Below are 24,342 nucleotides of genomic sequence, written 5' to 3'. Positions count from 1 at the left end.
CCTCTTATGCAAGCCACATTTAATGATATTTTCATCAACTGCTGCAGGCCAACAAAAAAAACTGGATTGTGGGCTGTAGTTTGAACACCCCTGTTCTAAAAGAATGAAGCTATTTCATGACGCATGGCTTTAGTCCTCAAGGAATATCATGCAATGAGTCAGCCAGCATTTGAAAGAGGAGAAGAAAGCGAAAATCCTTCATTTTTTTTCTTTTGTGAGCCTTTGTTTACGATGAGTAGGCTCAAATTTCTGCCACCTGGAAATCTGCGTGACATCGTCACGTTAGACTGGCTCCATTTTTATCCAGCCAATTCAGTCTTACGCCTCCGTACTACCACATCATTGACCGAGCTTCCTGGCGTGGAAAACAACTTTCCCCAAGTACACAAACGGCAGGTCCCAACCTGCTCTCACCAAGGTGAATTGCGCACACATTCCACATTTTAATCCTTACTGGAAAACTCTTATCTTGCATCCACACCCCGTGATTGACAAAGCCGACCAGGCCGTCGCTCAGAACTCACTCATCGGACAACCGCGAGCTATCCGTCTCACGGCGGCGGACGATTGTCCAGCGCGGAGATTAAAAGCTTTGCCTCCGACTCCTAAATAAAGGCGGTCTCCCGGATTAGCCCGGCCAAAGTCCGGCAGAGCGCGGAAAGGGAAACCTGTGAGCTCACCCGCTCGCCGCTGTTCCTGCGGAGGGTCCCCACCGGCAGCTTGAGCATCAGCCGGCGGGTCCTTCCGGGCGTCACCGCTCCCTGGACCAGCATGGTGCGCTCCGGGGTGTCGGCGGGCGTGTGAGCGCCGCGCGAAACCGGCGCGGGCATCCGCGCCGTCCCGTCCAGCGCGAGGCTCGAGGAAGGCCGGCCAAGGAAGAGGAGGCGCGGAGAAAGCCACCTCCTAAGTTCCTCTCTTTGTTGCGAGCGCGCGGGCCATTCCGCCGCGCTCTCTGTTCAATGAGTGAGCGGGAGCGGGAGGGGAGACGCTTTTGTCTCTCTTTCTGGCGCTCTGACAGCGGCGGGGAACATCGCGCCCTCCCCCTCGCTCCTTCGGCACTTCCTCCAGTCGGAGGATTTAACAGGGTCACGGGATTGGCGTGACGTCACGGGCGTTGGGAGCGATCGTTGTTTTACGTGAATAAAAGGCCACGGGTGTGAACGTTACCCAGAAATGAAACCGCTCGCAGGTCCGATACAGATGCGGCAGGTCTACCAAAACGTTAGATTGCTGTCACAGTTCTGTAAGCCTAATGTGAAATACGGAAAGCTTGTAATGTGTTCCATCAATGTCATTTGAAATGCTGCGAGCGTGGAGCGTGTTCCGTAAGCGTATTACGAAACAGCACAAGCGTAAAGCGTGTTCGAAGCGTGTAGCTCATTCATACTGTACGGAGAGAAATAAATGCTTTCATTTTGTGGACAAGGGTGCCGCAAAACCAGATGTTTGTGAGTTGTGTGATCAAGTACGTGCACTAATGCACTTTGCTTACCGTAATTACTCGCATATAAGCCGCACCCTTAAAATTGCCTTAAATTTTTTGAATTTTACAATTTCTCGTGTATAAGCCAGCCCCCTGATTCCCAATTTTCACCTCCATGTTCAGGGTTTTAATAGGGAGTACAAATATGTTACTTTGAAGGGAAAATCTTAAGAAAAATCATCACAAGTGGTATTTCTGAGATACTGTATAAATCAAAAGCATATTATTAGGGTCATAGTCATAAGGAAGTTAATATACCTGTCCTTTGTAAATGCAAAATATCAAATTATTCAATTTGAAAAAATAAATAAGTCTTGATGAGAACCTGATACCTGATGCCATTGCGTCATGACGTCAGGACGCCGTTGCCATTTTGTTGTGACATCATCGTGCCATGGCGGCGTCAACTTGCAATTTCGCGCATGTCGTGTTTTTATGCGCATATAAGCGTACCCTCGATTCAGTTATCATTTTTTTGTCCGACAAAAGTGGCTTATATGCGAGTAAATATGGTAACTTCCTATCCGCAACCGCATTCTTTCATTCGCCCCCTGCCGTCAAAACGGCAGCCAATGAGTTAACAAGGGACCTTAAAATGTCCTAAAACCTACAGGAAGTCACCTGGAAATGCCCAAAAATCAGCAGGAACTGACAAACGAACAAGAAGCATCCTAGAAAAATCCTCCAAATCAATCAATAGGAAATGATCCAAAATTTACAGGAAGCGATTTGAAAGTACCCGAAAATGGAAGTGGTAAAAAGGGGTGAATGAATACGTTTTACATTCGCAATAAATACATTCTTGTAAGCTTGGGAGACATTTTACGTACGCTGTATTTCACATCCGACATGAATCTAATGCTATAAAACAAGCGCATAAAATCAAGTTTTACACAAAAGATAATTGTGAATTTATACCCAAAACATGCTTTTGTGTGCATAAAAAAACTTTTTTGTTGGCTCGGAACACGTTTTACGTAGCCGGTATTTCAAAATAAGCGAGTGGAATTGTCGCATGAATCTTGGGTGATTGTTTTCGATTCAAGGGCACATTTATGGAGTATTTAAAATTGTAAAAAAACTGCTTTCATAGATGAGGGATAAATAGCCAATCAGCCTTTGACGCAGATTTTTTCCCCCAGAAAAATGATGCAGAACAATACCCGCCCAGCCCTCATTGCCCACCCACTGGGATCACATGCGTAGGGAAACCTCAAAGGAATATGGGATTTTTTTTTTGCCATCTGGTCGGGAGATTATTGATGAAATCCCACATCCGTTTTTTTTCCTTTTTTCCTACTCTGTCTGGATTTAGTTGGCAGGGGAGAATCGCACACGGGCGAAGGAAGAAGTCAAGCCGACGTTATTCTAACACAAGCTTGTGTATATTTGTATCCAAAATATTGAGGAAATGGGCCACATTTCCCCACAGCAGCCTCATGCGGGTCATCAACCACTCAGCTGAGTCATTCCTTCTGCCTCCAGCCTTGACATTTCCATTTTGGAATCCAATCACATTTGTGTGCCATTGACGGCGATAGACGTCCAGGGACAGTGGTCACTATTCCAAAGTTATCATGAGCTAAAGTCCAGGGGTAGGGAACCTATGGCTCGGGAGCCATATCAGGCTCGGGAGCCACACCTGGCTCGGGAGCCACACCAGGCTCGGGAGCCACACCTGGCTCGGGAGCCACACCAGGCTCGGGAGCCACACCAGGCTCGGGAGCCACACCAGGCTCGGGAGCCACACCAGGCTCGGGAGCCACACCAGGCTCGGGAGCCACACCAGGCTCGGGAGCCACACCAGGCTCGGGAGCCACACCAGGCTCGGGAGCCACACCAGGCTCGGGAGCCACACCAGGCTCGGGAGCCACACCAGGCTCGGGAGCCACACCAGGCTCGGGAGCCACACCAGGCTCGGGAGCCACACCAGGCTCGTGAGCCACACCAGGCTCGGGAGCCACACCAGGCTCGGGAGCCACACCAGGCTCGGGAGCCACACCAGGCTCGGGAGCCACACCAGGCTCGGGAGCCACACCAGGCTCGGGAGCCACACCAGGCTCGGGAGCCACACCAGGCTCGGGAGCCACACCAGGCTCGGGAGCCACACCAGGCTCGGGAGCCACACCAGGCTCGGGAGCCACACCAGGCTCGGGAGCCACACCAGGCTCGGGAGCCACACCAGGCTCGGGAGCCACACCAGGCTCGGGAGCCACACCAGGCTCGGGAGCCACACGAGGATTGGGAGCCACACGAGGCTAGGGAGCCACATGTGGCTCTTTTGATGGTTGCATATGGCTCTGAGGTAAAATATGGAAACCGGTGGTGATAGAGCGGCATTCCAGAGGATTTTATTTTGTGGCCCCCATTTGATATCTGATTGTAGAATTAGCGTTGCACTCACGTATTTTGTAATGGGCAATAAAATATAGGTAAATAATTTTAAATATAGGGTATCAATTTAAGGTAGTAATAAATAAATAAAATAATTTGAACAGATTAAAAGAAATTGTAAAATGAAGACCGCAAAATATTTTCCCCTGAACTGCACGTTTGAGACCCCTGTTTTATATGACAGTAATAAAAAGGCTATTTTTAGATTAAAAAGCGGTGTCTAAAAGAGCACCCTCCTCCACTTGAAGTGAGAGGACGACCGTCAATGGCAGGCAAGAGTTCAATGAGTCCCCGATTACGGGTTAAGGGTATGAATAAAATTCCGTTTTGACAGATGTAGAGAGGGGAAATGTTTGCATTTGCGACCAAAGCAATTCACGCATAAAAATAAAAATCAGCATTAAACGGTGAATATTAAGCATTAAGCTGGGTGAGATCGTGACACGCCTCCATGATCTGGGTCATTTGGCGCCAGCAGTCCTGGAAATAAATCAGCTATTAATATACGGCGCTCATAGCGAGACCTGAGATTTGGTTGATCGGAATCGAACAATTATTTCAAGCCGGAATCAAAGAACGACTAATTTCATGATGGGAGATGTCAGCGTACTCTTTGTTTTGGGACGTAAAAAAAGAGGAACATCTAGGAACTCTTGATCGGAGCATTTTTTAAACCTTTGTTTGAATTAAAAATATAACTATATATATATATATATATATATATATATATATATATATATATATGAACACGACATATAGAGCTAAAAAAAATGAAAATGAAATGTAACTATTGTTTTTGTTAAATGATTTCTTTTAGTCGTAGTTTTCTTAAAACAAAATAAAAATTTAAAACTAAATATTCTTACTTAAAAAAAATAGGGAAAAACTACAATTATGAGAGCTCTTATCCGCCCCACAATAGCGTGCACATTGGACAATCGGTCACATTGCCCGCAGCTGAGAGATATTGGATTAAACTCCAATTTTAATCCAATATTGTTATATCTACGCAGTGTCATAGGAAAATGTTAAATCTACTCCGATGCTTTTATGAAGTTTATGCGGGAACGGTTGCAGTGTAACGGTGGCATCACAATGTCCTCAAAACGACAAATTGCAAAGACCTAAAAATGGCATCGCGTGCTTCGGCAGAATTTTAAAATGACACGTCCTTAATACTAGATGGATTTAAACTGAACTAGGGGGGTCATCTTGCTACAATGGAGTCATTTTGACATGCCTGTTACATAAGTGATGAGAAGGAAACAACAGCCTCAACCATTTTCTTGGAAATGATTCACACAGTAGTTCCAACTTGGGATTCACCAACTATGTACTTTATGAGGGCAGCCAACTCTGTTTACGCTACACTGCATGAAGCAGGCGCCCACATAAAACACTTCAACTCCGTAAAGGTCAACAACGAGAAGCGACAAGCACCCCCCTTTTGCCATAAAATGACCTGCACTTTCACATTAACCTGCACGTATCTTCACATTGAATGATTTAAAATGAGTTAGAATAATCACATTTGTTGTTCCATATGTAAATATATATTTAAATCCATTTTTTTTAAATAAATAAAATAACCATGAATAAAATTATAATTATAATGAAATTATTATTTGAACCTGGCATCCATATACGTGGACATCGCATTTTGGGTCATGTCGGCCATAGCAAATGGTAACCTTATGGATTATATGACTGAAATTTATAATGTTCACATTTGTGGATGTGGATTGTCTTTTTTGTCTTTATTTATTTATTTATTAACTTATTTATTACCTATCTATTTATGTCTAAAATGTATTTTCCTGTGTCTGTATTCTTAACCTCTTGCTACTGTGACAATGAAATTTCCCAAATACGGGATGAATAATGTTATCTAAACTAATCTAATCTAATTTAACAAAATGACTTATATTTGCCTTATAAACGGTTGGTTAATGGATCGATTAATATCAATCAATTAACGGGAAGGACAAAAAAATGAATGCATTTTAACCTGACATGTATTATCAACAACAAAGAATTGTCAACAAAAGTACTTTTTATGTCATCTGTTTCTTTTTCTATTTCATCTGGGATTGGGAAAGGGCTCATTCTCATATGAACCTATTTATTTACATTTAAACTGCCATGACTCAAATCCAAATGTCCAATCCACATGCAATCTTCATTTAACTAGTAATTATTGTAAACCCGACGTACCAAACGACCCAAACGTACATTCTGACTACTTTGTGGCAAAGACGTTTCTTCCCCCAAAATATGAACCTCTGCTTTATGAATGCTGGATGGAAGGAGAACAGATGTAGAAGAGAGCAGATGTGATGGAAGCCTGCCCATTTTGCAGCAGACTAGGGGAAAAAAAGAAGGCAAGGAAAGGAAGAGGGTGACGTTCGGCTATGGGAACCGGGGAGGGAAATTGGGGGGGGGCGTTGACGGCTTTGGGGGATGGGGCCGGCTTAGAGTTTCAATTAAACCACACAAGGAACGAATGCATTTTTAATCACCCTGCTCCGTTTCCTGACGTGCCAGCCTCGGTCTTTGAGCCACCATCTGCGCGGGTGTCCAGAAAACCGGGAAAAAAGCCACACGGCAGCTATGCTCCAAGACGGAGGGACATTTAACGGGGCCAAATTCACATCCAATTAGCACCTAAGGCACATATCATTCCGCTAATGTTAGACGAGACGTGTCGCTGTGGAGAGAGGTGGTACAGGCTAATTTTGCACCCTGGGCGGCTAACACTCAAGAATCAAAGAGGGGGGCTCGTGCACCCCCAAGATGGGATTTCCCGCTGGCAATTTTTACAGTTCCGATTCTTTCAAGATATGTTTTGCCGATACCGATGCCCATATTTTCATAAACTGGTCCAGCCCACTTGAGATCTAGTTGCCAGGAATGTGGCTTGCGAACCAAACCCAATTTGATGATACACGGTCGATTTGTCGCCGGTCTTTTGGTCGCCAATCTTTTGGTCGCCGATCTTTTGGTCGCCTGGAAGGTTATTGATAATTACCATTTAAATCGTTGCTCAAATTCCCTAAATACAAACTGCGAATTACTATTTAGTCATTCTTAATGCCCTAGTTATTATTAGGCTAAAGAAAAGCTCCACATTTCCCAGACTTTTATTGTTTTTGTTGGAGAACTTGTTAAGACCCTGACTGACGTCCCTTCCTAACCGGACAACTCATGTACATACAAACTCTTATACACTCACACATCGGCTCAGTGAAACTGCTCATGGCCATTGTTGGCTTTTATTGATGCGTAGACCGTGTTGTTTTACCTTCTTTTGTCGCCGGTCTTTTGGTCGTCGTTTTTTTGGTCGTCGGTCTTTTGGTCGCCGGTCTTTTGGTCGCCCGTTGTCGCGGTCCGGGCGACCAAAAGACCGCGACCAAAAGACCGGCGACCAAAAGACGGCGACCAAAAGACGGCGACCAAAAGACAGCGACCAAAATACCGGCGACCAAAATACCGGCGACCAATCGACCGCACACGAATTTGACACCCCCGCAGTTTTTGATCAATTGTTTTTTTACAGTGGCCGAAAAGCACCATGGTATTGAAAACACACGACTACTGGATCGGATTTGATTTCAAGACCACATTCGACATGCTGTCCGGTACTCCAAAAATAGCGTTATCGGGTGCCGAAACACCGAATCGGATCGAGACATCACTTCCCCAAAGTCGAGTGCGCCTTGATCGGTCGCCTACATTGTTCATGTCGAAAACCGGCCCTGGCTGCGGACATCTTTGCGAGTGAATGAAATCTATGTGCCGAAGACTATGAAAATGAAGCCAGTTACCCACAACTATTTTGAAAAGACTTAAAGCGTTTTCTTCAGATTTTGGACGGCTTGGGGTATTTATTTATGTTGCGTTTTGGGGCTATTGTCGCGACGGCGGGAGATCGTCGGAATGTTAAGCTCGTCGGCGTGACTCTTGAGCGATTTATCTCTGTTGACCTGAAAAAATCTAAAGCCTAGCTGTGGTTCTAGTATATTTCCTGACCCACTTTCACTGCACGGCGGTTGTAAAAGAAAGGTTGGTTGCCTCGAATCCTCTTAGCGTGGCTGAATCATTCATGCGGCCTCCCTGCGCTAACCCCATGCTAATTAGAATAGCTCTAGCCATGCACAACTATGTCTGAAGCAGTAATAACAAATCCTGTGCATAGTTGCATCAGTTCAATGTGAAATAACAAAGAGAAACAGACGCTCATTAACTCATTGGCTGCCATTCACAGCCCGAGACGTCCAATCTATTTTGACTTGGAGATAGACACTAAACCAGCAGTGTCAAACTGGCCACTTAAGTGGGACCAGCAAAATAAAATTTAGGTCTAATTTCCATACTTCAGAAATGACAATATTTTCATATTTTTAGGAGGAGAACATTTGTGGATTGATTTGGACGTGAATGGCAATCTACGAGTTAAACAGCTATCCTATCAAGTTAAAAGAGTTTACAATATTTTTATGCACGCACAGCAATCAACTCCTCCATTTGAATATTCATCAATGCAAAGTGACCATCTATCCTAATTTTTTTTCCAGCATCAGCAATTAGTACAATGAATAAATGAATATGATAATTAGGCGGCTAAAACAAAATGCGGTGGGGGTTCTCCTCGAGTCTTCACGCCGTATGAATAATCCAAGGTTTACGCCTAAAAGCATCGTTCGGAATGATCATTCCTGATCAGTTCACATAGTTGTGAGAGCTCTAACATTGTTGCTCAGCAACCGAGTCTTGAAGGCGCTACGCTAGCAACTGAGTTCATCCCGATAAAGGATTACTTACTCTTCCCTCCAACAGATGCTAGTGCTGATAAACAACGTTACGGGGAAACAGGAGCTTAATGACCAAACTCATTACATTATCGAGCGGCTCAAGCCGAGCACTCGGAAGCCTCGCAGGTATCCTCGGGCAAACCCGCACCAGGGAAGTCTCGAAGTTCGCGCGGCCCAAAAAAAAACGACCCGGGATTTGAAAACAAACCTAAGCATGGGCATACATCGTTCAATCGTCGGACAAAACGGACGCAAACAATCACCAAGCACTCCATCAAATTGTTACGGTCCATCCAGCTAACCACTCAATTTTCCATAATAACTTTTGCGACAGAAGCCTGGTAAGCGCTATATATATGGTACACGGTCGATTGCTCGCCGGTCTTTTGGTCGCCCGGAAGGTAAGTGATAATTACCATTTAAATCATTGCTCAAATTCCCTAAATACAAACTGTGAATTACTATTTAGTCATACTTAATGCCCTATTAATTATTAGGCTAAAGAAAAGCTCCAAATTTCCCGGACTTTTATTGTTTTTTGTTGGAGAACTTGTTAAGACCCTGACTGACATAGCTTCTTAAAGGGACAACGCATGTACATGCCAACTCTTATACACTCACACGTCGGCTCAGTGAAACTGCTCATGGCCATTGTTGGCTTTTATTGATGCGTAGACCATGTTGTTTTACCTTGTTTTGTCGCCGGTCTTTTGGTCGTCGGTCTTTTGGTCATCGGTCTTTTGGTCGTCGGTCTTTTGGTCGCCGGTCTTTTGGTCGCCGGTCTCTTGGTCACCCGTTGTCGCGGTCGGGGCGACCAAAAGACCGGCGACCAATCGACCGCACACGATATATATCTATATATATATATATATATATATATATATATATATATATATATATATATATATATATATATATATATATATATATATATATATATATAAATATAATACGACGCGGTGGCTTTGACGCATTAAGCAAAGCGCATCCTGCCCGCTCGGAAGCGAACCGACACCGCCTCTCGGTCTATGCGGCTGTTTGATCCGCACCAGATTCACACCAGCCCAAAAGGTGGCTACCACAGACTTTATAGTTTTGGTCAGAAATACAGCGGAGCAGACAAAAATCCTAAAAATGTCAAAAACATTCCCTTGCTTTGCTTGTTGCACTCTCATTCCTCAGGGCCCCCAAGGCTACCAAATTTCTTGAATCCGCCTCCGCCCGCAATTTAACATTTGATGGATGAAAGATTCCTAAAGTCTCTCCTCAGTGGTCTGACCTTGTGCCGAGACACGGAGGCCAGACGAGCAAGGTTAGCTCCCCGGACTGCCAATTTATCCTACAGCGTTACCTCTGACATATAATCGGCATATTGTTTCTGCACTAATTAATGAGAGAGCATCTGGAAGAGACGCGAGCATATGCCGGCCTCTGGCCTCAAATCATAATTATGCGCTAAGAGGTCAGCCACATCATGCGCGAAAGAGACGAGTGAAATAATGTTTTTAAAATAGCGTCGCGGCGATACTACTGTCGGTATTGATATGGCACTTACAAAGACATCCATCAGCATGTGCTCCAAGGTCATCTCCATGTCCTCCAGTCGGGACGAGAGAGTCATTCTTCAGCCCGTGCAACAACAAAAAATAAGAACTCAAACTATGCCTAAACTGTGCTGTACCACAGAATCCTGGCAAATTATTCTCCCAAAACAAATGCCATGGTTTTAGCCTGTCTTTGTCCAGAAAAAGTAGCTTTGAGACTTTCCAGAACAGAGTTGCGCCGGTCTAACTTGCCGTTAGCCAGAACTCGATATTACAGTCATCTCCAGAAAATTCCACTCATTGGTTGCATTTTTTTTAACATATTGGAACAGGATGTCTCCTCCCCGGCCCGCTATTTTTCTCTAGCGTTCCCCCTTTTCCCCGCCGTGCCCTTTGGACTCCGTGTCCACAGTGGACGTCTTTGTCCATGGAGGGCCCGGGGCGACCGATGCCCAGTTCTGGGCGCTCTCGGTTTGGCTCATCGTCGCTCGGATTGGGTTCCTTGTCAATGCGCCTTTGTGAGGGCCTCATTAAAGGCCGGCCGGGGATCTCGCGTGTCTCACAGACATGCAGGGGGACAACAACAGCGATATGTGGTGGATTTGGCAGGAAGCTTATGTAACGCTGATGGGAAAGGGGAGGGCGCCAAGCCGTTTGGGGGACATGCGGGGCACCCCAGTGAGGAAGGAACCAAGAAAAAAGGGTGTTCATAGAAGATCTTTGAGAAGAGTTGTTTTTGTTTTTCTGTTAAGCATGGATGGATTGCACCCTGCGTTACCCCGTAAGGCGTTTCTGAATCAGAATGAAACATAAAGACTCCGACAAAAGAGGAGGAACAGAGTGGGGGAGATTTGTTTTGATCTGAGATGTTCACAAAACAGGATAGGACCAGAATAAATGTTGAGAAGCATGTTTTCATACAAGCATTTGCTCAAAGTCACAGCGATTCCACTGTAATGGTCCGCGAGAGTTAGTTTGGACCCCGAAGCGGACGACTCGAACAAATGAGGCGTGCATTTATTCGATTAAAAAAACTCTCAAGAACCCGAGGGTAACTGAGGACGCAAGGGAAGGATATGACACCAAAACAAAGGACGCCACTCAACCCCTCTCCAGATCGTACTGCAATTTTTCCATCCCTCCTCCGGCTTCATCAAAAATCCTTCTGATCTCCCTATTTTAAACCGCTATGTAGACACATGCTGATTTTTGCGGTGCATGCGTTTGTTTGCCCCTCCTAGTCAAAATGAACGTCCTGCGATCGTCAATGACAACCAACCAATTACAAGGACCCTGCAAAAAAAATCCAATCAAACGTGACAGTACCATTAACAGCATGTCAATGCAGTCCGAGGCGTTAGCATATCGTCCTTCTGCGTCTGACCGCTCCGGAAAGTTCCCTGTAGCGTTAATCCAGAAAGCGTCAACTCCATCTGAACTTTGAGCGCAGCAGTTGACACTTGGCATGGTAAAAATAAAAATATAAAAAACTAAGAAGAAGCCCACCACATACTGTCAAAACTCTGGACCTCTAAGAACATTTTAACCAGGGAACACCTCTTCATCACTGGTGCTAATCTTATCACCTGGCACGGAAAATCGGCTGCTAATCAAACCTTGGCAAGGATTCTGAATTCGGGAGTTGGCCTACAAGCCCACACACACCCACACACTCCGTCATTCAAAAATAGCATCTACTCCAGACACATTGATAAAGCCTCTTAGAAGGTTTGCGGCCAACTGTTTCAGGGATTTATTCCACGTACAGTGTGAAGCTAAGATGGTGAGAAGGCTCTTACACCCTGATTCATTCACTAAGGTCGCGGGGGGTGCTGGAGCCTATCCCAGCTGACTCCGGGCCAGAGGCGGAGGACACCCGGAATCAGTGGCCAGCCAATCGCAGGGCCCAAGAAGACAAACAACCATCCACGCTCACACTCATACCTCGGGACAATTTAGAGCAGGGGTGTCAGACTTGGGTTGGTTCGCGGGCCGCTTTAACGTCAGCTTGATTTCACGTGGGCCGGACCATTTTAGATATAATATTTAGATTTTTTTAATAAATGGATTAAAAGAACAGGATTAAAAAAAAACCAATATTCAGGGTTTTTTTTAGATCTAAAACAATGTTTATTTTAAGTTTTTTTAAAATATATTTTTAGATTTTACAAAATGATTTTTGAACTAAAAACACAGAAAAAAATGATTAAAAAATTACAGTTATTGATTTAAAAGGGGTAAAATCAGGAAATTTCTATACTCTTCAATTTAATTTCATCCTAAAACAGAAAGTTAGCACTCATGATTTACTTTCCCGGGCCACACAAAATGATGCGGTGGGCCAGATTTGGCCCCCGGGGCGCCACTTTGACACATGTGATTTAGAGTGTCCAATCAGCCTACTATGCAGGTCTTTTTTGGAATGTGGGAGGAAACCAGAGTACCCGGAGAAGACCCACATAGAACACGCAAACTCCACACAGGTGGACTGACCTGGATTTGAACCCAGGTCCCCCACTGTGAGGCCGATGCGCTAACCACCTATCCGCCAGGCTGCCCCGATTTATTCATTCATTCATTATCATTGTATATAGATGATTTTTTTTTTAAATAGCCAAATACACACTTACAAAAAAACATATGCGTTAGCTTCTTCTATAGCGCGCTAGCTCACCCGAATGAGGACAAGTGAAAATAGATGGTCGTTACTTTCTTTTTCAGACTTGGATTTCTGTTCTTTCAGCCAGAGGGCCGCGAGCTGCATCGCACTCTGTCATTCCTCGCTTACACGTTACAAGAATTCTGCAGCGTCACTCGGCACCCTAAATATGTCATTCTGCATTAGAGCCCACGTCCTCGTTGTGTTTGTCACTCTAAGAGATGCTCGCTGCCATTTCTGCAAAGGAGGATAAGAGCAGGTGCGCTCGACAACCGTACGCATCTCTCGCCGCGGAGGCGTGACTAGCCCATCGCAAACATCGGAATTCTTCAAACCTCAATAAATAGCCACTTTAGCTTCGAGCGTTCGTCGCCTGAGCAAACAGAATGCGACGCCTTCCGTATTTGGGCATATTTTAGGCCTCCTACATTTTCTGCCCTAGTAAATATTGTCGGATTTACCCAGCAACAAGAAGGCTCGGCACCCAAACGCGAATGGACGCGCGCACGTCTACCGACACATCCAATTAGCGGCCGTCCGACTCAATTGTCGTGACTCACCCAAGCGGCGAAACACCGCGCTCACGTTCACTTAGCGTCGAGGCGCGTACACGTTTGCCCAACGTCGGCGCGTGATTAAGAGTGTAGCGGTTGGTGTTAAATGTTTGATGCCACAGCTACATATTTAATCGGTACAGGGTCAATGATGAGGGGGAAATGGGGTGGACACGATTCAACTCTTTGGGAAAAAACACGGGTTTACACGTTGGAATGCGTGCAAGTAGCAGAGTGCGGCGGTGTGTTTAAAAGACGAGAACAGACACTGTAATGGATCGCCGCCTTTCCAGTTAAAATGAATTAACTGCCAATGGTTAGGAACTACAAAACAGATATTATATATACTGCAAAAATATTGGAATCCCAGTACTACTTGATATATACTATAGTAAAAATGACCTACCAGAACAGCGACAAATGTCCAGCAACAATATTAAAGTTAGGAAAATCACAATCAAGAGAGCGTACTTCATTTATCGCATTGCATTATTTGTTATATAAATGTCTTTTTTTGCTGTTTTTAGTCTTTGGATCGAAATGAAGTCATTAATTATACACAAAGGCACTCCTGCTTGCCCACCTGGTGCCTTTTAAAGAAGCTCTAATGACGGTTGGGCGGGGTGGTGCTGTGAGCGTAAGGTCTGTGTTTATCGGGGCCAAACGGCCCGTCGCCGCCACCTTCACACGGCAACGCCGCCGCTCATTAGAGGTTTAGCTCAAGGTCCCCCTTCTCTCATTGGCTTCATACATCAGGCTGACCACGTGGGCCTGACAGCTGGCTGCCTTTGACAAAGAGCCATTCTTCCATGCCCATTTTCTTTTTCATTAACGGATCCAAGTTCGGGAGTGTACAAACGATTGGGGAATTGCTTAGTTTTATTTTGGGAAGTCAAAGTAAAGCCACTCGCATAGCGTCCCCTGGCGGCCCATGTGGAATATGCATGCTATTGAATTGAATGGAATTGAATACTTATTGTCATTATACTAATGACCTAATTATACTATCATGTAATTTTGTAATGAAATGAAAGATTTTTTGTTGATAATAATGGAAATAGGGTAGAAAAAAATTGTAAAACACTAAATGCAGAAATACAATTGGAATAGATACTAAAAAAACTAGTACATTTAAAAAAAAAGCTATATAAAGCAAAATTTATGTTGAAATTAAAAAAGGAATCCAAAGTGACCAAAAATGTATCCCCATTGAGTGACCAACAACTAAATCCATTTATGCCAAACACAATTTAAACAATTTGTTTGCTTCTTTGTAAAATAAGGAAGTTGAACCATGTCAACTCAGGACTCGTGAAACCAAATAAACAACAACAAAAGCATATTATACAGGCCAAACAAGAGCATCTGTTAGCAAAAAAAGCTATGCATCCAAACAGACACCCCCAGACGCATAATAATGGCCTTCACTGCCATGGCAGATGTTCACATCTGCTCCAAATACTCTGGAGTGTGCATGCATGTATTCACACGTGGGCCGAGATATAAAGCTGACACTGATGTACGATTTAATTGCTGTAACAAGCTAAGCATCGGGGGGTAGTGAGACCATTTTTTTAATTCCCTGGGGGACGGTGAGCATCAATCTATCAGGTGCCATTTCATATTTGGCTTTTGTTTGCTGGATGGTGAATATAAGAGGGAAAGGGGCTAATTAGGCACCTATTAACTTTTGCGTGAAACTGGCAGCTAAACAGCAGAGGTGGAATCAAATAAAAGGGATTGAAACCAGAAAATACACCGGCCAGGTTGGTAGAGAATGATTCTGAGCTGGTGGCCATCTTGGATAGAGAAACCAGCAGTTGGAAACTAGATCTCATAAAGTACACATTGAACAGCATCAACTCTTAGTACTCCCCTTAACCAATGACCGATACAAACTGAAAGCTAGAAAGACTTAAAATATTCCTGCTAAATTCAGAGTCCTGCACTCTGGCTTCCAAAATAATCTACCCTGCTCGTAAAATATTCTCTTCCCCAGAGTCCAATTGGGTAAAATTGATTCTCCTTTCAACCTGGCACCTACATCATCTCTCGTTCTATTACTCCCAGTTTCCTATCGCTCCATCTGTCTATCCGTCCATTATTTTTTCTTATGCAGCTGCTTCTAAACTGCAAATCTCAGCCATCCTCTCCATTCCGACCGTTGGTGCACACGGCACATTATGCAGAAGGAACAACATCGACGTCTCTGTCTCCTTGAGCGTGCTAATCATCAAATTTGTCATTAGCGCGCTGGGGAATACAACGGGCTTGGATCCATTATCTATAGCGCATTAAGACAACTGCACACGCTTCGGAACGAAGCGCGACTTTTCCGAAGACAAAATGTCAACACATTTAATGACTTTATAAAGACCTCAAATGATGTTTGTTTGTTACAGTAAACTCCTGTTATTTGCTAATGGTAATATTATCATAGTAAATTACTGCTCCTTAAAACACGGAATATTCCAAATACATACCATTAAAACATTAATATTAACACTACATGTGACTGGGAGCCAACACACACAAAAAGAATTAAAAGCAGATTATTATCAATTTAAAAAAAACACTAATAGCCAAATCTAGGTTTTAGTCGAACAATGAACAGTAAAAGTACTCAAATCACTAAGTGCTTTGCTCTCTTCATCTTTGTGAAATCATAATCTTAAATCATGTGCATGTATACTTTATTTTTAATGTCCACGAAAATACGTGTGGGCAACACCATGTCTCATGGACCGCAATTAAACTTGGGACGCAGGTTTGACACCCTTCCTATATGAATACAATAAAAATAATTCTGAAAAAATAAAATCATAAGTCATGCACGAAAAGGTTCATCTTCCAAAACAAGTGTAAATAAATGTACAAAAACTACTGATTTTTTTATGTGCATTCCTAAAAACTACAATTTAAAGAGAAAAATAGAAAAACTAAATCAAAATATTTTAAAAAGAATAGAGATCGAACAATACAAGAAAATCAATGCGATTTTTGTTTTACCAGATTGGCTGACCCTATGTCAAAGCTTCGCTCGCTGATATTAGATTAGATTAGATTGGCCATGCTAATTAGACGCGTCATCTGCCTCAGTAGCAAGTGTATTCTTTTCAGTCTACTTAACCTTTCTATACTAAACTCCACCTTGAATAACTTCATTTATATATATATATATATATATATATATATATATATATGTATATATGTATATATATACATGTATATATATAGTATATATTTTATATTTAGTTATTTATTTATTTATTTATATTTTTTACTTTATTAACTTATTTAATACTATTTATTTATGTCTAAAATGTCTTTTTCTGTGTCTGTATTCTCACCCTCTTGCAACTGTGACAGTGAAATTTCCTGAATACGGGATGAATAAAGTCTAATCTAATCTAATTTAGCAACCCCCTTTTTGAGAGCAAGTTTTTTTATATGCTCCAATACCCAAGAATTTCGAAGAAAAAAATCAGACTTCTTTAACTTGTTTGGAATGGCCTGCACCACGTTGCAGCTGTTTTCAGTACTCGGTTGTCTTGTTAAGAGTACAGCGCAACCCCCCGACCCTCAGAAATGGACCCCAGCCCGTGAAATTTGTTGTCATTGCAACACTGCCAATTACCCGTGAAGGAGCACCGGAGCGAACCGAAACGGAACACGGCAGAGCTGAGATTGAAGCTCAGTGATTTGCTTTCGCCGAGCACCTCCAGGCAGTCCCCGGAATGATGTCGGAGCCGGACTGGAACAGCCGGAGCCCAACTGGGAGTAGCGCGTGTAGTCACAAGCGTTGTTATGGATGTACTTCCAAATTAGGTTTCGCAAAACATTCGCCATTGGTTTCTTTCCGTCTGCCTCGGGACAGAGTTGACGTCGGTCCACTTCACGGCGAGCCCATCAATCTTAAAACTTGCTGGCTCGCAACTGCTGCAATCCCGAGCGAGAAGACAAATGGCCAGAAGTAGAAGGGAGGGAGTGCTTCTAATGGCAGGGTTATGTGAAAATAGCTACAGACGGAACAGGAGAAAAGGTATGATGGGTTTGGAGCAGCGGTGTACAAACTGTGGCCCGCTGCCCAGATTTCATTGGCGTGTGCATAGGTCTTCTGATAAGCGGATGTATGATATCCTTTCAACACAAGGGTCACCCTTCATGGTAGGAGTGACATTACTAATCGTCAGCTCGTTCATCAAAGTCTATGCGAGTGTGTATAAGCAACTCCCAGTAATGGTAGGCCAAATTACCACTTGGTTCTTGTAAAACTTAGAGATGGGAAAGGTCGAATGGGGTTTCACCATGGCGTAATCCTGCTGGTTTTACGACAACTAATGTAAAGTTAATGGCTTTAGCTTATGTTGTGAAACAGACTGAGATCGGAGTCAATCAACTCTTAGACTGCGACTTACGGCGATAGACCTGAATGGATTGACTGTCGATCGCCGTCAATGGCTTTCTAGCAAATCCAAGGCGCAAAGTGGAACATCTGCACTGGCTGTTGCCATGACAACCCCTAACATTAAGCGAAATGCGTGATTTCTGGAGAGCTGGATTACGCTTTGATTGATTCCATGGCTTCAAGAGGGCAGCAGAAGATTTGACATGCTTGAACAGCGGTGCACCGTGAACACACGCTGCTCACAAAGATGGCGGGCGTGCCCTTCACGTGGCGAGGGCAAAGCGGCGATACTTGAAGAGGGGATCAACGTACACGCATCAACCAATAATGGCTTCCCTGCTGACATCGGTCAAAATACATTCGCTCGTTACTCGAAGTGTCTCGTGAAAACGTAGTGAGAGATTCTTAACTACACAGTAACCCGTTGTGAATAGCAAAAATGTGTGAAGGGATTCCTTGCTACTAACTGTTTTTACAATTTCTTAGACTCAATAAAAACAATTAAAAAAACAACAACAACATATTATGATTTCCATTCAGTGAAAAATAAGTAGAGATCACGGGGAGTATACTAAGCGCCACTATGTTGCGTTTAGAGTAAAGCGTTGGCATTCATTTCCATAAATCCAAAAGCAGGGTTTGAAATTGGCTGTGAACAGCAGAAAATGGTGGAAAAGTGTTTGGATTTTTTAAAGATATAGCCTGACAAAATATCCCAACTCACTTTGGGGCTAGGAACGTTCATTCATTTTTTATTTCTCTGCAAGAATTAACTATTGAAAAAAGGAAACTATTTGAAACGCATTACAAAATGAGATAATAGAGCTATATTATTGCCTTTACCCATTTTGAAATGTGATTTTTGACATTTGGCAGCTCTGTAATATATATACCCAATTGTTGATGTTTAGAGAGAAGGACTTGCAAATGTCCGAATGCCCTTGAGGGTGGACTCGTGACCGTTATTTGACTGTTTTTAAATGTCTCTTGCGGTTCTAAGCGCCATACTTAAATCCTGCCGTGTGCTGAATATGTATGTGTGCTGCCAAAGGCACTCCCACCTTGTCCCGTAGATCCAACCCCACTCACCCTGCCTTTCCCTCCTAATTATTTTCAGCCGAGCTGCGGGGTGTTTGGCTGTGGGGACGCGAGATCTGCTCACTTCTTTTTTGGCTGACTCGAGGCGCTTTCAGTCCCCATTTAGTTTTCCTGACAGACCTAAGCTGCCAAAATTACAATTAAAGGCAAAAATAAATACATGATTTTGAAAAGAAAAAAAAAGTAGCAGCAAATCGCAGGGCAGATTAAGACAAACAACCATTCACACACACACACACACACACACACACACACTTGTACCTATGGAAAATTACCTATCATCACCCTAGCATTCTTGTTTTTGGGATGTGGGAGGAATCTAGAGTACCCAGAAAAAACCCACGCAGTCATGGGGCGAACGGTACTCGGACGTTTCGTCGAAAGACGTTTGGTCCCCAGACGTTTGGTCGACCGGACGTTTGGTCGACCGGACGTTTGGTCGACCGGACGTTTGGTCGAACGGACGTTTGGTAGAACGGACGTTTGGTAGAACGGACGTTTGGTAGAACGGACGTTTGGTAGAACGGACGTTTGGTAGAACGGATGTTTGGTCGCCGGGTTGTTACTGTTGAAACCAGCTCTCAAAATTATAATCATGAGAGAGAGAGAGAGTTTAATATCTAAATATCTAATATCAAAATATCAACAGTAAACTCTCTGTCATAATTTGACAGCAAGCGAACCCGGCGACCAAACGTCCGTTCGACCAAACGTCCGGTCGACCAAACGTCCGGGGACCAAACGTCTTTCGACGAAACGTCCGGTCACGGGCCGAACAACAAACTCCACACAGAAAGGTCGTAACCTACCAGGGATTGAACCCAAAACTGAATATCCAACGTCCTATACACTCAAACACCGTGCCGCCAATTTTTTTGATTTATTTTACTGAAAAAAAAAGACTATTTTTGTGCCTCAGTCAAGTCCTATCTACCGAATTCAGTAAAGTCCATCCCGAGGTATCAAACAAGGTATCAGGTACTCCACTAGCCTTTATGCTAAGCAATGAAGCTAACCATAAACATAATCAAGCTGAAGTCAACCAAGCGAGCATAAACAACATCCGTTGGAGAGTGATGGAGTGCGCTGGTGGGCGTTGATGAGTCGACGGATAAGTATCGACGGGGATAATCTCTTGATAACTACTCCATATTGATTGGGTACGGCGGACGGGAGCGTTAACAATGCACTCAAACCTGCACACACTAATACACTTCAGAGAGAAGCACATTTGTTCAAGAGGAAGATTCAATTACGGATCTCCTTGTGCTACTCTACTGACCTATATGCATAAATTACATACAGCACGAGTGTCTATTTGAACAGGCGTGCGTGGGGCAGTCCTTCCATGTGAAGAGCTGCTCCCGGGAGATTTCTCCCTCAGACCGTCTCAAAGTACGTATTTAGCGAGCGCAATGTAATTATACTTTACTACGCGTGTTGTTAGCCACCATAATATCTTCATCTTCGACGACGGAGGCCCACACGTGACATGAATGAGAAGAACTCGAGATAGTTCATATGAAGTAAATACTTAGTGCACACAAAATTGTCTGCACAATTTTTTTAACTAGGTCTACAATGTCTTGTGTGTCTTATGTCTGTCTTGCTACTGCAACCAAGAAATTTCCCGAATGCGGGATGAAATAAAGTTCTAACCTAACCTAAAGAAATGAACACATGAAACACTATAATGTTGACTCCATGGTTTTAAAACCAACAATTATACACAAATCGAGACAAAGGCTTCTGTGTTTGCGTCTATTTTTTGACGTCGCCGCCACCGCTGGCCACGGGGAGCCTTCCAAGATAGTCCACAATGGTCAGAATGAACATTGAAATATTGCATTTGAAAGAATAGTGTACTGTATTAACGAATAAGATGTGGATAAGAAGTGGGACTTTCTGCTTTTGTTTTGAGTTGAACACGACGAGCGAGTACATCACGCAAATGATGTGTATTATTTCATCTTCCTGCTTCACTGCACATTTCTGTCACCAGTAATAAAGTAATTTCATGAGAGAGATACATTGGGGCGGGATGCTTTGAGTACATCTCTTAAAAAGCCTACGCAGCAAAATTTTCCCATTTTAGAGGGCAGCGGATTATGGAGGGTGCACTTTTCTTCCGGTTTGGAGTTATCTTGAGGCTGAAGTGGCTTTTTGTGGGTCCCTGATATATAAAGACTAAAAAAGCCTTTATATGAGCTGGGGGAAAAAAGTACTGTTATCTCTTAAAATGGCCGCAGGGCAAATTGCAACCTTTTTAGTCAGTGGTGTCAAATGGGAAGCCTGCGGGCCGGAAATGGCCTACTTGTGGGTCCGATCCGGCCTGTGGGGTTGTTTTTCCTGACAGGCATTTTGTACCTTATTCATACTCTACATCAAGGGTGTCAGACTCGGGTTGGTTCGCAGGCCGCTTTAACGTCAACTTGATTTCACGTGGGCCGGACCATTTTAGATATAATATTTAGATTTTTTTAAATAAATGGATTAAAAGAACTGGATTAAAAGCCCTGAATATTCAGTTTTTTATAGATCTAAAACAATGTTTATTTGAGCTTTTTTAAATATATTTTTAGATTTTACAAAATGATTTTTGAACTAAAAACACAGAAAAAATGGATTTAAAAAATCCAATTATTGATTTAAAAGGGGGAAAATCAGGAAATGTAATATTCATCTATACTCTTCATTTTAATTTGATCCTAAAACAGAAAGTCGACACATGATTTATTTTTCCGGGCCACACAAAATGATGCGGCGGGCCAGATTTGGCCCCTGGGCCGCCACTTTGACACATGTGCTCTACATACAGAATCATTTTTTTATTTTTTTCAAAACAAAATCTCCAATCCTTTTTGACTGGAAAGCGGGAAATGAACATTTGTTTGTTCCAAACAGAGGCAAGTAAGTTAACTTTGTTGGCCCAAAATCAACTGGATGACATCTAGTTTGCATGAATGTGAACCGCGAACCAAACTGAGTTTGACACACCCCGGTTTTTAGTCATGATGGACAATGCTCAATTTGTATTGCATAAAAGACGCATTGTGCTTTGTCAGAGGTTCTCATTATCCACTATTCGGTTGTTGCCGTTTTTAAATGAATGTCACCGATTGTGGAAGTGAAGAAGGACACCCAGGGGTGGTGCACCTGTGGAGGCAGCTGTCAACTGAAGACCACGTCAAAGACCCGTGAAAATGGATTTTCTAGTCTAACGCGCAGCATGCTTTCCAAGACTGCACATAACTACAAATTTGAGCCCAGAGAAAATCCATTAAAGCCACAAGTGGCTGGAAAATGACCCAACAGGTTTTTACAGGGGTTTTCCATGATGCAACAACGAGGCGCTCTAAAACGGGAGCTAGGTGTGGCCCGTATAGTCCATATTCTCATGCTAGGAGTCATGAAACCGTTTTTTTCTCGTGACATGCAAGTCCTCACAACCATGACCATGAGGCGATCGAAAGCTACAACCCTTAAAATTGAGGAAATTAAAAAAAAAAACATTTGACCATTCCAAGGGATTTTAATTGTATCGTTACCATCACTGAAATACGTAAAAGAACTGAATACTGCATATGGAAACTCTGTTGGGATACATTTGTCTTTCTAATCCTCAAGATTATTTCGCAAACTCAGCATCTCAATTTTTCAGTTAGCTTCTGGCTAAATGTGACAGAAAGTACAAGACTGTCTTTCAACAGTATAAAACTGAGTGGTACCCAGTTTCTTCACGCTGGGATTTTTCCCTAAAAGAAACTTGTTTTGATTTCAACGCAGAGATAAGTACTGCATCAGAATCTAAATGTGGCTGACGAAGATTAATTAAAAGAGTTGAAAAGGTCAATTCATCATTTACGGTTATTAGCATTGCAGTATCTGGCCAGTGTGGTAGGCAGCTCAGATGTACTTGTTCCAATTGAATCTCTGCCATGTTTTGGAAAAAGGCCAAAAAAAGGCTTTTGACGCCTCTCTTTTGGACAAAATCATGGGACCCGAGTCTCACAAATGAAGTGCCAAATGCACTGTGAGGGGCCAACGTGTCAAAGTAGAAGAGCGAAATGGAACTAGAGAAGAGCGAGAGTATCTTACGTAAGCTAAAACATGCCAAATATAAAAATAAATCAAGCAAAAAATACACAATAGCATTAAAGAAATAAAGTATCGTATTTTTCCGACGCAATTGCACCAGCCAAAGAATACGCATGAAGAGTAAAAAATATATCCAAGTCCCGTTTTATCGCAAAGCAAGCAGAAACATACATTAAAGTCCTACTAAAATGGAGAACAACAGGGATAGACAGTTTTTCAGATTACTATGTATAGCTTGATTTAAAAAAAACATAACAGTTCAGTAAAACTATGAAAAAAAAAGTGCGACCTATAGTCCAGAAAACACTTTTTTTGGAAGGGATTATTATCAAACTTGGAGGATATGTTTCCTATATGAAAGGGCAATTTTTAGGTAATGAGGTCAGAGGTCAGAGGTCAGAAAATGAATTTTGCAAAAATGTGTTATACGATGTAACTCAAATTTCCAGGGTAGATGATATAATGAGAAGACAAAGAATGATGAAATTTTAGTGCCTGAGGGCAAAGGTAGCTACGGAAATCATATTTTAAATTAAAGGGGGAATTGGTGAAGGGTGGCAGACAAGTATTTTAGCATTCTCAGTTGCCTACTTGCTTTAAAGCTGTGCTTCTGTGAAAATGTATTCAAATTGCTGCAAGAGTAGCTTGCATCCAGAATACATTCTGGAGTCCTGAGATTGAGGGGGGAATTTTAAACCGACAGAAAATGTCATTCTGCAAATGTGTATTTTATGCTACACGTGTTAGCCGAATGATTCCAGCCACAAAGCGCACAACACCGCTCTTTCATGCTTTTCTTTAAAAATGCAATCATGCCTTTATAAATATTAATACAAACCCTTAACAGCTCACTACTCGCACACATATTTACTCAATGTTAGGGTTGTCCCGATTGCATATTTTGCGGATCTGCCGATAAAGAGTATATTTAGTGACTAATACAACAGGTCCGAAATCCTGAAATAGGTCGAATAGTTTGAATGATCGCTGCCAGCCCTCCCAGTGAAAATTGATGGCATATGCATCACTGTCAATGCCAGCCAATAACTTCATTCTTAATAATAAATGAAATGTTTAAAAAAAACATTTTCAATCTTCTAAAAATGACATCATTGAGTGATTTCCGATCATGTGATACGATAGATTTCATCACTGGCAGCTGATGAATTCATTCTTAATAAGATTTTTTAACCCCCATGCCCACTTAAAAAAAACATAATTCCAATCTCCTGAAAATGACGTAATGGAGCCCAATTTCCCGTGATGGGATCCCATATATCTCTACTCCATACA

General features: G+C 42.9%; 1 protein-coding gene across 8 annotated transcripts in view; it reads right to left on the bottom strand.

The window, feature by feature from the left end:
* frmd4a (FERM domain containing 4A) overlaps window positions 1-24,342 on the bottom strand; it is a 91,046-nt gene that overhangs the window by 44,559 nt on the left and 22,145 nt on the right. For 2 of the 8 annotated variants that reach the window (XM_077595289.1, XM_077595286.1), the window contains exon 1: window positions 681-1,059. The exons of 3 other annotated variants lie outside the window; for them this stretch is intronic. In XM_077595289.1, coding sequence (XP_077451415.1) covers window positions 681-830 — 150 coding nt within the window. In that variant the 5' untranslated portion in view covers window positions 831-1,059. Of the gene's footprint in view, window positions 1-680; window positions 1,060-10,243; window positions 10,405-11,558; window positions 11,771-24,342 lie in introns of those variants that run through there. 3 more of the 8 variants (XM_077595287.1, XM_077595290.1, XM_077595288.1) reach the window with 3 other exon arrangements.

This window comes from Stigmatopora argus, chromosome 3 (assembly GCF_051989625.1).
Source record: "Stigmatopora argus isolate UIUO_Sarg chromosome 3, RoL_Sarg_1.0, whole genome shotgun sequence".
Lineage (NCBI taxonomy): Eukaryota > Metazoa > Chordata > Actinopteri > Syngnathiformes > Syngnathidae > Stigmatopora > Stigmatopora argus.
This window is presented reverse-complemented; position numbering and strand designations above follow the sequence as displayed.